Source organism: Oryctolagus cuniculus, chromosome 8 (assembly GCF_051225735.1).
Source record: "Oryctolagus cuniculus isolate XC-2025 breed Fujian yellow rabbit chromosome 8, ASM5122573v1, whole genome shotgun sequence".
Classification (NCBI taxonomy): Eukaryota; Metazoa; Chordata; class Mammalia; order Lagomorpha; family Leporidae; genus Oryctolagus; species Oryctolagus cuniculus.
The window spans coordinates 76,430,364-76,446,734 of NC_142874.1; the positions used below are offsets into that span (position 1 = coordinate 76,430,364).

The window sequence follows — 16,371 nt, forward strand, 5'->3', positions numbered from 1 at the left end:
AAAAGTGAATTTAGACTCTTTCCCCTTAATAGCTATTTACATAAATGTAATTCAATTTTTAATATTTTAATAGGTTGAGATTATTGTAATATGTATTGGGTTTAGATGTGCATGTTTGTATCACTGATGTGTCTTGATAAATACTATTTAATTATTGGAGATGGCAGAGAAATAGATGAACCTGATCTTATTGATCAATGTCAACGTATAGGTGTAACTTGTTTTGGATTTCACATTGCGCAGGTGCAGCGCTCCCCATCATTCGCCTGGCTGGTGGGAGCACTGTGCATGAAGGTCGAGTAGAGCTCTATCATGCTGGCCAGTGGGGAACAATCTGTGATGACCAATGGGATGATGCAGATGCTGAAGTGATTTGCAGGCAGCTAGGCCTCAGGTTTGTTTTTCTTGTTTTGTTTTCATTTTTGAAAAATTATTTCCATACCCAAAGGTAGGTGCTATTTATTTCAATGACACATTTCCTTGAACAAATTTTAACAGTACCTTTTGATCTTTGTCCTTGGTGAGATTCTATGAAGAACACTTAGCTGAAGATTTCACCTACTTGTATCTGCATCAGACTGATTCTATATTACTAAAAATCTAAGCTTTACTTCCTTTCCCTATTTGTCTATGATTTAAATCATATAAGCCTCCACTTGTTAGCATGTAATTAAAGTTTAACCCCCATCCCTCTGATATTGTCTAAACTCTTGAGCTTCTTTATTTGTAGGTATGTGCTTAGAACAAAGGATATTAGTGTTCAAAGGAATAATTCCCATTAGGGTACTGAGAGGAGGCCTGTGTGGCAAAGACAGCTGTATGAAAATCAGCATTGCATGTCCCTCAGTTGTCGTTATTCTGGACTATTACGTTATGTGGTCTCTAGTAATTCTGAGCACTGGTATAACAAGCTTACACGTTTCTCTAAGATTGCATTGGAGGGTCTTTTGAAAGTTAATATTTTACTTTAAATTACAAAAATATTTCCATTAGCACATTGTGGGAGGGCTGTGATGGGGAGGTCTCTTGAGAAGAAATCTTTGTTGTTCATGTCTTATTTGTCCAATTAATCATAATCTTTGATGCTGGAACATGATTTTAACCTTGAACCATTTGTACTCACAGTTTCTTTTTTTCTTTCTTTTCCCCATGATACTGATTTGTTGAAGAGACAAGGTCAGTTGTTCTGGAGAAAATCCTGTCCTCTGAATTTGTCTTCTCTCTTCTTTCTGCTGTCATGTAGTTTACTCTTGTGGTCTTTAGTTCTTGTAATTCCTGAAATTGAAGGTTAGGCCCAAGTGCTTGACTAAATCAAAGCAAACATTTTGACTAGATATCATCCCAATGCCGTCTGCTCATCTTGTGTCCCAACAGGAGTCAGAGAATAGCTCTGGTTTCCCTCACTGGCAGGACTGAAACTGAATACTGCTTTAAGGTGGCATCAGCTTGCTCCTTCAGTGCAAAGTTTAATTTACCCCTGTAACTGATTGACAGTTCATGTATGGGACAGGGCTGGGCATGGCAATCCTGGCAGTGATGTTTACTCATATGATTATTTCCTTTGGATAAGCCAGGAATATGGACAGTCAGTTCTTTTTGCAGAAACTATAATTAGTCTTTACATTTTTGAGGCTTGATTTTTTTAAGTGTTCTGACTGAATATCAATTTCACGACCAGCTTTCTCGAAGTATCCAGGTGTTGCTATTGGAGTCAGCAAAGCATAAGATTGTGAGCATGCACTCTGACTCAGAACCAGTCAGGTTTGAATCCTGCTTTTGGAGTTGACCATAGACACTGAGCATCTCTTGAGTTACAGTTTTCTCATCTATAGCATGTTCCCTAATTTATAAGGTTTTCTGTCTACACAGCAGCTAGCAAATATTCTAATTACACAGGGTCAGTCTAATTAGAGACTGTTATATTTAAAAGATGTTTTTATGCATTCACAGTCAACCGATCATCTGGTGGTGAGATCATCAAACACTATTCGTCTACCCAGAACTTCCATTTAGTTAGCTGTATCTAGTAGTTTCATATTTTTAAAAAGTTTATATATAAGGATACTTCAAAAAGTTCATGGATAAGTAGAACTGATAAGTTTATTTTGGTGCATAAAGATAAAGGCTTACTAACTTGAAGGAATGTGATATCATGAGAATCACTGTTGTATCGGCAGAGACACCATGAATATTAGGTTTATCATAATATACATTTTCCAGGGACTTTATGTAGTACCCTTATGTGTGTATTCACTGGGTTATTGATTATGTGTTCAGTTGATTTTCATGTTAGTTACTAAGAAGTTTTTGCCTTTTCCAGAAATATTAAGAACTTTAAGAGTAGAATAGTTACATACTTATTATCACCATTGTGATTTGGGTTATTTAAATTTAAGCAATAGGTATTTTATACTAATATAATCTTGTGGAGAAAAGGCAAACTTTTGTTGCTTAGAAAATGATAGAAAATTCAGTGACATACTGAAATTAATAACACTAAAGTTATGAAAGTGATTTTGAAAATTCATGTTGTATGTAGAATTCACTTTGTAACGATTAATTTATTTAAAATGCCAAGATACAGTAAGAAAAAGAAAGAGAGAGAGAATCTTCTACATGTTGGTTCACTCTCCAGATGGCCACAGTGGCTGAGACTGGGCCAGGCTGAAGCCAGGAGTCAAGAGCTTCTCCCAGGTCTCATACATGGGTGCAGGGACCCAAGTACTTGGGGCATCTTCCATGGCTTTTCCCAGGCCCATTAACAGGGAACTAGATAGGAAGTGGAGCAGCCAGGACTTTAACTGGCTCCCATATGGATGCTGGTACTGTAGACAGAGGCTTAACTTTCTACAACACAGTGCTGGCTCCTAGAATTCATTTTTGATAGAAATATTTTTTCACTAAATATATAAAGAGTTCTTAAATAAAGGACATGCTGACAATAGTCTTTATACAGAAAGACTGACAATAGTCTTTATACACAAAGAATATAAAGGCAGAATCACAAGGAAGACTATATGAATGTTGAACACACAAATGGGCTAAGTAAAGTGTCAGCATCTTTTCTCAAGCATTAGCTTGTTACAATCTTGTATGAAGGGATCTATGTTTGGAAAGTGATTGAAAGAAAAATATCTCCAGATACACCGGACAACAAAGATTGTACCCAGCCTTTTTTGTGTGTGTTGTTTTAAGATTTATTTATTTATTTATTTATTTATTTATGAGAGGCAGTGTTACAGAAAGAGAGAAGGAGAGAAAGTGAGGTCTTCTGTCCTCTAGTTCACTCCCCAGATGGCCACAATGGCCAGAGCTGGGCCAATCCAAAGCCAGGAGTTTCTTCCAGGTCTTCTACATTGGTGCAGGGGCCCAAGCACTTGAGATATCTTCCACTGCCTTCCCAGGCCATTAGCAGGGAGCTGGATCAGCAGTGGAGCAGCTAGGACTTGAACCAGCACTCATGGGATGTCAATCCTGCAGACACTTAGCCTACTATGCCACAGTGCTGGCAACATTCATAAGCCTTTGTAACAACCAACAATCCAGTTTTGTAGACACCAGTTTTTATCATAAGCACTCATGCTCTGAGCTGACCTTGTTTTTTTGCTTTTCTTTCATTTATTTGATAATTATCTCATGCATTTACATTATATTCTGAAACTCCTCTTCCTCTGTAATTTTTGTTTATTTAAAGATTAAGTACTTTCAGATGAAATAGTTTTTTTTAATGGCACATGGTTGATATCATGCAGCATAATTGTTGCTTGTCTAAATTTATGATTCATTTTTAAGCAGATTTCATCTCAATCTTACTTGCTTTGTTGAAGTCCCAGAGGGAAACTACATCATACTTCCCTGGAGTGGTAGTTACAGTTTCTTCCTGAGACACTGTCTTTGTTGACCCTTATCTATTAATGATGTGTGCACATTTTGTTAGCTGGCAAGCTCCCTAAATACAAAAGGAATGATTGAACTTAAGATATACATATTTGATTAACCCAGAACTTGAAGAAAAATGTGGAGCTGGAAAGGAGACAGCCAAATGTTAGAAAATTCAGTGAGGAGAATTAATATGTACCCAGTGAAGTTTTAGGTGGAGATGTTTTAGAATTCCTCTTTTGTGTGCTTAACATTGAAAGTGTTTCCTCCTGTCTTTAGAAATTCTTAAAAGCAAAGCTAAGAACTGTGACAGCACATTTTATTGTGTAATGTGCTATATTTACACAAGATTTAAAGATCGTTGACATTTATTTCCCCTTTTTTGGGAGGAGGGACTATAAAATTATCACATGGAACCATATTATTGAGTAGTCAGAATAAAGGTTCTTCTGATATAAATTGATATACTGTTTAAAGATTTATTTATTTTAAAGTTACAGGGCAGTGGGAGATAGAAAAAGAGGGAGAGAGAGAGAGAGAGAGAGAGAGATTTTCTACCCGCTGGGTCATTCCACTGGTGGCTACAACAACCAGGTCTAGGGCAGGCTGAAGCCTGGAGCTAGGAACTTCTGGGTCTCCCACGTGGGTGGCAGGAGCCCAAGCACTTGGGACATCTTTCATTGCTTTCCCAGGCCATTAGCAGGGAGTTGGATTGGAAGTGGTGCAGCTGAGACTGGAACCTGTGCCTATAGGGGTCGCAGGCAGTGCATTTTACCTGCTACACCACAACACTGGCCCATAAATTATTTTTTAAAAAAACTTTATTAACAGCAGTTGTACATATTTATAGGCTACAGTGTGACATTTCAAAACATATATACAATGTGTACTGATCAAATCAAGATAATCAACATTTCCCCTTCTTTGATATTACTTTATGATAAGAGCCTTGGGGCTCTTTTAATTTTCTTATAGAATACATCGTAGTTACTGTGAGCTGTAGTCACTCCACTGTTCTTTTTAGCACGTTTGTTCTAACACTGACTTGGTGCCCATTATCCACAGATTCTTTGTCTCCTCCCTTCCATTCTAGCCTCTAGTAGTATCTATCCTATGTTCAGATAGAGTTTTTCCCTCCCTACTTCCAAATTTGAGGAAGAACATGCTGTATTTGTCTTTCCATGTCTGACGTATTTCACTCAACATGATGTACTCTAATTCCATCCATTTTGCTGCACATGGCTGAATAATATTACTTTGTACGTATATACCACATTTTCTTTATTCCTCTGATGATGATGCCTTGGTTGATTCTATATCTTATTTATTGTGAACAGTGCTACAGTAAACACTGTAGAGCAGGTATCTCCTTAATGATTTTCTTTTGCATTTATTCTAAAAGTGGGATTGCTGGATCCTATGGCCGTTCTAATTCTAGATTTTAAGAAAATTCCATATTATTTTCCATAGTAGCTATACTAACTTACATTCTTGGGGCTGACTCTGTGGTGTAGAGGGTAAGGCTGCCGCCTGCAGTGCTGGCATCCCATATAGGCGCCAGTTCAGTTCCCTGCTGCTCCACTTCTGATCTAGCTTTCTGCTATGGCCTGGGATAGCAGTAGAAGATGGCCCAAGTCCTTGAGCCCCTGCACCCACGTGGGAGACCTGGAAGAAGCTCTTGGCTCCTGGCTCCTGGCTACAGATAAGCACAGCTCTGGCCATGCAGCCATTTGAGGAGTGAACCAGCAGATGGAAGATCTCTCTATCTTTCTGCCTCTCCTCTCTCTGTGTAACTCTGATTTTCAAATAAATAAATAAATCTTTTTAAAAAAAATTTACATTCTCACCAATGGTGTATAAGACTTCCCCTTTCTCCACATCCTCACCAGCATTTATGATATCTGTCTTTTTGACAGTAGGCATACTAACAGGGGTGAGGTGATATCTCTTTGAAGTCTTGATTTGCGTTTTCCTGATGGCAAGTGATTTGAGTATTTTTCACTTATCTGTTGGCCATTTGTATTTCTTCTTTTGAGAAGTCTACTTAGGTTCATTTCTTAACTGATTACTTGGGTTTTTTGTTTTGTTGTGGGTATTTTTGAATTCTTATATATTCTGTATGTTAATCCCTAAAATATAGGCAAGACAAAGCAAAATTAGAGAAATCAGGATTATATCAAACTCGGAAACCTCTGCACAGCAAAGGAAACAATAGAGTGAAGAGACATCAAGCAGAATGGGAGAAAATCATTGCAAACTCTAACTTACCTTTAAATTATTTTCTTTATTCTTTTATTTTTAACATTCATTAAATTAAAAAAAATTCAAAATTTATGATAAAAATAGCCAGGTACATGGAATTATGAATAGAAAAGAGACCTCATTTAACCCTTGAGGAAGTGAGGCCTACTGAGATTAGCTAATGGCCTTAAAGTCACACTATTAGTGGGAAGCACAATCTTGAGGCTTATGGCTCCCTTAATTTAGGATGTTTTCTTTCATGTTATAAAATGGTCACATGTTAATAAGAGTAGATACAATTTTAAGACTTGAGAGAAAGTTAAGAAGAAAATGATAATGAACATGTTGTAACTGGATGGTGTTTAGGTCTCATAGGCTAGCAATTGAAAATGTCTCAGGAGACTGTAAAACAACTGGGTGTGTCAGAGTCTGCTTAAGAGTCAGACTAACTTGATCATCTACAAAGGGTGAAGTTTTGGGCACATTATTTAACTTATGAGCCTGTTTCCTTATTTGCAAATTGGGAACCACAGCATGATGGAGCTGTAGAGAGGATTGCGTGATTAAATACATACACAGCTATTAGATCAGTGTGATAAGCATTATCATGTGATAAGCATTTGGTCCATACCAAATATCATTATTGGAGATGGGAGAGATTATTTTTTCAAAGAGAAATCTAGGGTATTGATCATGAAAAAGGAGGTTTTTTGTTTTCCCATCCATAGTTTACAAGTTTTAGAAGCTGATATTTGCAATTAATAAAGCAGCCTTTTATAACTTAATAAATTATTTTCTTGCACATTAGAATGGCATAACTCCATTCTGTGTCCATCTCCGAGTCATATGACTAAGCATGGTTAGTCAGTCAGGTGGTGCTATATGGCCTTTTTCTATTGGGGAAAATAAAAAGAAATACAAAAGCTTTCTATGAAAACAATCTGATGAGCTAAATAAGTTTAAGAATGTTTTGAATAAAGATCAGATGTAGTCCAGTAAGTGTTGGGGGTTGCTGTTATGCAGGTCAAGAAGCTCTACACAAAAAATAGTAACTCAATGTATTACATCAATGCACCCCTGCTGCACAAATGGATTTTGGGGTCAGAGGGTAAGAAAGTAGGCAACCCTGAGACTTTTATCATAGATGAACTGGCAGGGGTAGAAATAATTTCCATAGAAGAAAGACAGAAAACACACAGCTTTATTGAATTTGCTGAGCACTTACTTAACTGCTCACAAGTGTTCTGTTGCTTTCCCCAGTACTGTAAAATCAGTCATCAGTTTCTTTGGTATTCCAAAAGCCAGCATAGTTCAGGGCACCAGGAAAGACTAGCGACTGCTGAAGGAATGTGTGCAAGTATAAATATTATTTTCTTAACCTTTATAAACTCAAATTTTTGCTAGAAAACCTAGTTTGTAGTACAGCATAGTTGTCTAGTTAATGTTATTGTTCCCAAGTTTACTCTATTGGCTTTTTTTCTGATTAGCTTATTTTAATTAAATACCTTTATAGTCAATAAAATATATCTATAAACACTAGAAAATACAGAAATGTGTAAGAAAGAAAATAAAATACTCAAGTCATGTTTTAAGAATGGATTTTAACATAGATTACCATCCCCCAGTCACTGATCAGGGCTGCCCCTCTCCCGTCCTGTTCTCCATCAAGGAAGGGACACAATTCTGAGGCATTTAACAAAGATTTTTACTTATTCTTAAGACTTGTATGACATAAGCATGAGCATGTTTGAAGCACAGTGCATTTCATTTACTCTGCCCCACCCTATCTGTAATTGCTCCCGGCCAATGGATGCTTTTAGGGTCTGCTTGTTATTTTTGCTTGGGAATAAAAGCCTTTGTTAGGTTTTAGCCTGTATAATATTGAAAGTGATAGAAATTTTTAAATCTCCAAAAAGTATGATGTGTCGGAATACTTTATTATTATTTTAATTGGATCACTAGGGAGATCAAACATACATGGTCATTGGTTATGTATATTACTTGTATGAATAGCCTAATACTCTCTATTGCATTTTTTTTTTTTTTTGAAATTGGCTGTTTTGTCTTCCATTAAAACAAAATAATGAGGCCAGCTCCACGGCTCACTAGGCTAATCCTCCGCCTGCGGTGCCGGCACACCGGGTTCTAGTCCCTGTTGGGGCACCGGATTCTGTCCCGGTTGCTCCTCTTCCAGTCCAGCTCTCTGCTGTGGCCCGGGAAGGCAGTGGAGGATGGCCCAAGTGTTTGGACCCTGCACCCGCATGGGAGACCAGGAGGAAGCACCTGGGTCCTGGCTTTGGATCAGTGCAGTGCCGGCCGTAGCGGCCATTTGAGGGGTGGTGAACCAACAAAAGGAAGACCTTTCTCTCTGTCTCTCTCTCTCACTGTCTAACTCTGCCTGCCAAAAAAAAAAACCATTATATTGATACCTTGTTATTAATCTCCAGCAAATTCTTTGGTTATTGCTGTTACATATTGCAAATATTTCTTCCAGACCTTCAGTTTGTGTTTTGTCTCTGCTTATGGTGTAGTTTCCCAAACAGTGGTTTACAATTGTATGTAGTTGAATTAAACTTTTCTTTTCTGACATCTGAGTTTTCTCACTTGCTCAGGAAATCCTCTCTTGCATCCAAGATTAAAAGAATATGTTCCTATTATTTTAGTTTGGTGAGTTTTCAGTGTTCTTTCCTTCCTGCTCCTCTTCTTCCTCTGTGTGGGAGTGGGGGGTGGGGGTGGGGGTGTGATATTTAGTTCTTTAGATCATCTGGATTTCATTTTTGTTTCTGTTGTTGGTTCTCTCACATTGGTCCCAGGTTTCCAATTGTACTCATTGAAATTTTCCTTAATAGATATTTCTCTTTTTTGCTTAGTTTTCTTTTTTCTGTCGCTCATCTCAGAGCAGAGATCCAGGGAGGCTTTTAATCTGCCTTTCTCTACAGCTTTCCTTTCTGGATTCCCTAGGATGTTCACTAGTCATCTCTTCTCTAGTTCTGTTTTGTTCTCTGACTCTCAGTGTTCACTAAGTTTCTATATTTGCTTTCATTAATATCTTTCCTCTGGAGCAGGGGTGTGCAAACTTATTCTGTAAAGGACCAGGAAGTAAATATTTTAGACTCTTCAGCTACTTTACTCTGCCACTTCGGCATAAAAGCAGCCACAGACAATAATTTGAGAATTAGTGTAAATAAAACTTTATTTCTGGACAGTGAAATTTGAACCGAATTTGATTTTCACTTGTTCCAAATTATGTTTGTGTTTTATTTTTTTCTCAACAATTTACAAAATGTAAAAAATCATTCTAAACTCACAAGCCATTTTAAAACAGGTGGTGGCCCATGGATTTGGCCCATGGGTTATAGTGGCTGACATTAGCTCTAGAGTTATAAGCAAGGACTTCTCTCCCTTCCTAGGTCCTCTTGTAAAAGTGAGAAGAGGCCTCAGGCACACAACTCTGAGAAGTTTCCTTCTTTGAACTGATAATACTGGATATATGAACATATTTCAAACAACAGATTTCAATTACCCAACTACCTTACCCCTCAAATTCTGGGATTACTTGTAACTTTTATATGACTCTTGAATTTAATTTTCTGAATGTTAAAAATTTTTCTTGTTTACTTTATTGTGAGTGTTATAGTAATACTTTATCGTATATTCCCTTGGGAAACTATATTTTTCCACTATACCATCAGCTTAAACAAATTGAAACTTGTGTTTGTTTCTTAATAAAAAAGATATCCAACTCAAGGCCACCATGATGTTTCAACATCATCAGGACTCTCGTCTATTTCTTGTTTGTAGTTCTGTCATTTTTTAAAAATTATTATTATGTTTCTTTTTTGTATATATTTGCAGTAATGGGAGGGTTCCATATCAAATTTTATTTATTTATTTTTAAATATTTTATTTATTTATTTGAGAGGTAGAGTTACATAGAGAGAGAGAAGGAGAGACAGAGAGGTCTTCCATCCGCTGGTTTGCTCCACAAACAGTGGCAACGGATGGAGCTGGGCAGATCTGAAGCCAGGAGCTAGGAGCTTCTTCTGGGTTTCCCGTGCAACTGTAGGGGCCCAAGCACTTGGGACATCTTCTACTGCCTTCCCAGGTGCATTAGCAGGGAGCCAGATTGGCAGTAGAGTAGCCAGGATGCTGTAGGGGGATGCTTAACCTGCTATGCCACAGTGTCCCCAGTTCTGTCATTCTTAATATGGCATCTTCTGACCCAAGATAGTTTCTTAGGCTCCAGTTACCACCTCTGCCTTGCAGACAACAGATAGGAGGGAATGGAACAAGGGCACTTTCTAGAAGTTATACATGATGCTTCTACCTAAATATCACTGGTGATAACTTAGTCATTTAAAGTGGCCAGAGTTTCATTTTGGGATGATGAAAAAGTTTTGGTGATGGATGGTGGTGATAGTTTTATAACAGTGTGAATGTACTTAATGTAGTATGCACTTAAAAATAGTTAAAATGTTACTCTTATGTCTATTTTATCAAAAACAAACTACCTAATTAATTAACTACTTTAGTAATATAGAAGCAGGGGAAGATGGCAAATATGGTCTGTAATTGGAATACTTTTGCTCTCCTAGAAATATGAGCTCCAGTACTAATGAAGGAAAGGAGGGTCAGTAATGGAAAATACATAGCAGTCTTTGAAACATGTGCAGTGGCAGGAGATATGAAGAATGGTAACAGACAAAGCAAATATGGAAAGTCAGGTGTTTTTTTTTTTTTTTTTTGACAGGCAGAGTTAGAGAGACAGAGAGAGAGACAGAGAGAAAGGTCTTCCTTCCATTGGTTCACCCCTCAAGTGGCTGCTACTGCTGGCACACTGTGCCAATCTGAAGCAGGAGCCAGGTGCTTCTTCCTGGTCTCCCATGCAGGTGCAGGGCCTAAGCACTTGGGCCATCCTCCACTGCCTTCCCGGGCCACAGCAGAGAGCTGGACTGGAAGAGGAGCAACTGGGATAGAATCCGGCGCCCCAAGGGGGACTGGAATATGGGGTGCCAGTGCCACAGGCGGAGAATTAGCAAGTGAGCCATGACGCTGGATATGTACTCTATAGAATACTATACAGCAGTAAAAAAAAAAATGAAATCCGGTCATTTGCAACAAAATGGAGGAATCTGGAAAACATCATGCTGAGTGAAATAAGCCAGTCCCAAAGGGACAAATATCATGTGTTCTCCCTGATCGGTGATAACTAACCGAGCACCAAAAAGAAAGCCTGTTGAAGTGAAATGAGAAACAGTGACTTCATCAGCCCCTTGTCCTGACTGTTGATGAACAACTTAATACTTTATCCCTTGTAGTATTTTTTTTTGTTCACTTAATACTATTGGTTGAACTCTTTAATTAACACACAGTTATTCTTAGGTGTTTAAATTTAACTGAAACGTGATCCCTGTTAACTATAAGAGTGGGAATAAGAGAGAAAGGAGATGTACAGTTCGACACATGCTCAACCAGAGTTGCCCCAAATGGTAGAGTTAGAAACGTGCCAGGAGATTCCAATTCAGTCCTGTCAAGGTGGCATGTACCAATGCCATCTCACTAGTCAAAGTGATCAGTTTCAGTTCAAAGTTAATCATAATGATAGGACTAAGAGTCAAAGGGATCACATAAACAAGACTAGTGTCTGCTAATACTGATATAATTAAAAAGGAAAAAATGATCCAACATGGAAAGCAGGATACACAGCAGACTCACAGAATGGCAGATGTCCTAAACAGCACTCTGGCCTCAGAATCAGCCCTTAAGGCATTTGGATCTGGCTGAAGAGCCCATGAGAGTAAATGAAAGATCTCTGTGAGTGAGATTCCAGTGGAAAGAAGGGCCATCAAAGAAGGAGGTACCTTTCTCTGAAGGGAGGAGAGAACTTCCACTTTGACTATGACCTTGTCTAAATGAGATCGGAGTTGGTGAACTCAAAAGGCCTCCATAGCCTTGGCAACTCATGACAAGAGCCTAGGGTGATTACTGATGCCATAAACAAGAGTGTCAATTGTTAAGTCAACAACAGGAGTCACTGTGTACTTACTCCCCCTGTAGGATCTCTGTCCTTAATGTGTTGTCCAATGTGAATTAATGCTATAACTAGTACTCAGACAGTACTTTATACTTTGTGTTTCTGTGTGGGTGCAAACTGTTGAAATCTTTACTTAATTATACTAAATTGATCTTCTGTATATAAAGATAATTGAAAATGAATCTTGAGGTGAATGGAATGGGAGAGGGAGTGGGAGAGGGGAGGGTTGTGGTTGGAGGGAAGTTATGGAGGGGAAAGAGCCACAGTGTTCCAAAAGCTGTACTTTGGAAATTTATATTTATTAAATAAAAGTTTAAAAAATAAAAAAAGAAAGTCCTGTTGATCTGGGGAGTAAACTGTTAAATGGAGATTAAAAAGTATGCTTTGACCAGGGCAAATTGAGTAAGTCCAACCAACTTCTGCTGTCTGATCCAGAATTCTTACATTCTTATGTTTTCAGTGGCATCGCTAAAGCATGGAATCAGGCATATTTTGGGGAAGGATCTGGCCCAATAATGTTGGATGAAGTACGTTGCACTGGGAATGAGCTTTCAATTGAGCAATGTCCAAAGAGTTCCTGGGGAGAACATAACTGTGGCCATAAAGAAGATGCTGGAGTGTCCTGTACCCCTTTGACAGGTAAGGATTTTATCTCATTAATATAGTAATACCTGTCCAAGCATCATTTGTACTTACCACATATTTCTATGTCCTCAATTTGGACAATATTACCCAATGACCATACAACTAAGTCCTCCAAATAAAACTAAAACAATCTAACACAGTTACTAAAATGTTATCTGCTTATTTATAGATATTTCTAAGTTTTTAAATTTCAAACTATAAAATTCTGTAAGTATAAATCAGAAAATATGCCATTGATGTATATAGTACCTAATAATCAAAATCTACATGCAATAGTAAATTTCAGATATTGGGTTTTATAATTATGTCTTTAATCCATTCATACATTCAACAGGCTTGAGTGTCAGAATTTATTCCTACCTGGTAAAACGGTATTGATGCAATTGTTAATTAAAGAACACTATTAAAGAAACAAAGTTACCTTTGTTATGCTCAATTTCCATAGTATTCCATATTGCTGCATACTTGTCAAGATGTCATGTGTTATAAGAAGGGCATGTCTGAGTGTACATTTACTTAATTGTTTGGAGGTAGAAGGAAGTAGATGGGCATCCCAAATCCATTGTTCCTATGCTAAAAAGAACATAGAAAAAAATTTCTGTTTAAATTTTTCTTTAACAAAAATCAAAAGAATAACTTCTTAGGACCCATGAAATACTAAATTTGTATTGACATACTTCTGTATGGGCTGCTGCTTTTACCAGCAGAGTAACATGCTTATATTTGTAATTATATCAGAATATATTTTTTCTACCCAAGTAATAGGAGTACAAATAAAAAGAAAAGAATATTTTATTAGGACAGATACATATTATTGCATACAATGTAGTGATGTCAGTTCATTGAGCACTCCTGTAATGCGAGTTGAATGGAATGCCTAGAGGGAAGCCTGAGTATATATGATATTTGTGATGAAATGAAAATGTTGTTTTGCCTTTCTTGGGAGTGAATCTGCTTAGTCTCTGCATCTCCTTCTTATTACAGATGGGGTCATAAGACTTGCAGGCGGGAAAAGTAGCCATGAGGGCCGTTTGGAAGTGTATTACAGGGCACAGTGGGGGACTGTATGTGATGATGGCTGGACTGAGCTGAATACATACGTGGTTTGCCGACAACTGGGATTTAAGTAAGACCCATTGATATGAGGCAGATAAATGCCACATAATTTTTTAAATAATTTTTATTTATATAAGTTGAACAAATTTCATGTATTTTATATATACAAATTTAAGAACATTGTGATACTTCCCACCTATGCTCCCATCCTCCTTCCTCCTTCCTTTCTTATTATTTTTAATTTTTCATTGACATACTTTCAGTTAATTTTATAATCATAAGGCTAAACCTCCACTAAGTAAAGGTGCCACATTATATCTTTAAATGTTTTATTCTGTGATCATTACTTATACTTTCTATAATATTAAACCTATATGTTGTCTATAATCTATTTACCTACCTATGGAAGAACAGTTTAAAAATGACATTTTCTGTGATAATGAATAACTATCTCTTGTTTTTTGTCTTGTTGAACTTTCCTGCCACCACCCTTCTTGAATAATTGGTTGAAGCCAGTGAGACTCCTAGGTCCTTTTGTGTCTTTTCAAGACTTTGAATGCTTGATTTTATTCTGATGCATCATCGCTATTGGATGCGGTTAGTTTTGACATCATTGTATCTAAAATTGTAGAGAAGTTCAGCGTCAAACAATTTGGTAGTATATTATTCTTGTTTTTAGAATGTGATGATAATTATCACTTTTATTTGAGAAAAATGGCCCTCTTGTAATGAGATGACCTTTAAAACTCGCCTTTGACCTCACTCACTTAAAAGCTGAGTATCACACTTGGAGCAATATATTGCTTGTCACATACATCATACATTCAGAGTAAGAACTTAAGTTGGTTGAAGTAACTGCAAATGATGCCTTTGAGCTAAATATTTGAATGAAGCCCATGAATACCCATTCTTTTATGCCATATTTCTGTGTCATGCTTGAAGTAATTTTCTCATTTCAGCTTCAGATACAACTGATTGTAAACATTCATGAAACCTTAAATATATTCCCTCATTCAAGCTAAGCAAAGTCATATTTAACATATATGTTAAAATTTATAAAAAAGCAATATCACACATAAAGTTCAGAGAAGAAACAAAGTAGAAAACTACTTAAAATTTTCCCATGTTTACACTATCATTTACAGTATCTGTTTATAACTTTATATCAGCTCGAGTAGTGGACATGTAATTTAAGTATCCACACTTTTAATACTTTTAATAACAAAACATCCATCAAATGTTGATACTATATTTAATATTGAAGTTGAATTTTTTCCTGTTATAATTTTATTAAGAAGATGTCAATGTACATGATTGCCTCATACTTTGAATTTTATAATTAATGAATAATTAATATATTAATTAAATATATAAATATATTAATGAATCAAGAGGTATGACATAACAAACAGCTAAATAATTATTGACTTTAATTAATAAGAATTACTTTATGAATGTCACTTTAAGTTAATCTGTAGACTGATAAGTATACAGTTTTCTCAAATTAGAGAGACCAATAAATCCTTTTACCCTTTATTTTCACATGGTTTTCTATTAATGAAAACAATTGACACTGATTCTTCATATTTAATTTATTGTTTTCACAAATACAGTTTTCAGTCATAATTTTTCTTGCATTCACAGAATATCTAGAGTTACTGAATATCAAACTTTCAGTATACTATTAGGTGTTCTAAATAATTGTGTTGAAGATTGTATAAGCTTGTGCTGCATTTAATTTACAGAGGAATTCTTGAAAGGATATTCTTAAGGAATAATAAAGAGGGTCAGGTGTGTGTGTTTCCTTGTATAATCCAGGAGTAAAATGACTTCCCTTTATATATTATATAGCTAATATGGACAGATGATTATCAGATTGATACATTTGCAGGAAAATTGATATAAGCTGGAAGTGATAGAGGTTTGGAATTTAGGTTACTTACTTTTCTAGCTAAGTATGGATTAGTTAGCAAAATCACAGGAAAAAGTCTAATTTTTAATGATTAACAGCCAGTTAATTATTGATTGAAAGAATAACTAAAAGTTGCATTGTTTTAATTTATCAAATGTTTGTCAAGTTGAATACATTTAATATAATTGCCCTGGAAAACAATTAGGAAAATTCATTTCAGAAATGTCTATATTCTTAGTATAGCAATAATAAAAGCATCCAGTTAAGGAAAATACTGACATAAAATTTATGAGTAACAGCTGAATTTCATACACTCTTAAAAATGGAAGACACATTAAGGTTATTTAAGCTCAGTAATTCCTGGAGATTTGGATTTTATGTAACAAAAGAAATATCGATAGGATGAAAGTTAAGAAAAAATTACCAATTTTTAAATTTTATAATTTTTTCTAGTTTTACAACATACATTTATTATAATACAGATAATAGAAATGATAAAGTCAACTGGAATATTAAATAATTTATATTTTATATAAATTTATAAAATTTTTACAAAGTTTTAAAAAATGAAATATTCAGTTTATCTATTCCTACAAAAAACTGA

General features: G+C 36.1%; 1 protein-coding gene across 2 annotated transcripts in view; it reads left to right on the top strand.

Annotated features, from left to right (window-relative positions):
- PRSS12 (serine protease 12) overlaps positions 1-16,371 on the top strand; it is a 71,515-nt gene that overhangs the window by 18,035 nt on the left and 37,109 nt on the right. For both annotated transcript variants that reach the window (XM_089302881.1, XM_051820054.3), the window contains exons 4-6: positions 244-394; positions 12,615-12,793; positions 13,784-13,925. In XM_089302881.1, the coding sequence (XP_089159007.1) occupies positions 244-394; positions 12,615-12,793; positions 13,784-13,925 (472 nt within the window). The remainder of the gene's footprint in view (positions 1-243; positions 395-12,614; positions 12,794-13,783; positions 13,926-16,371) is intronic.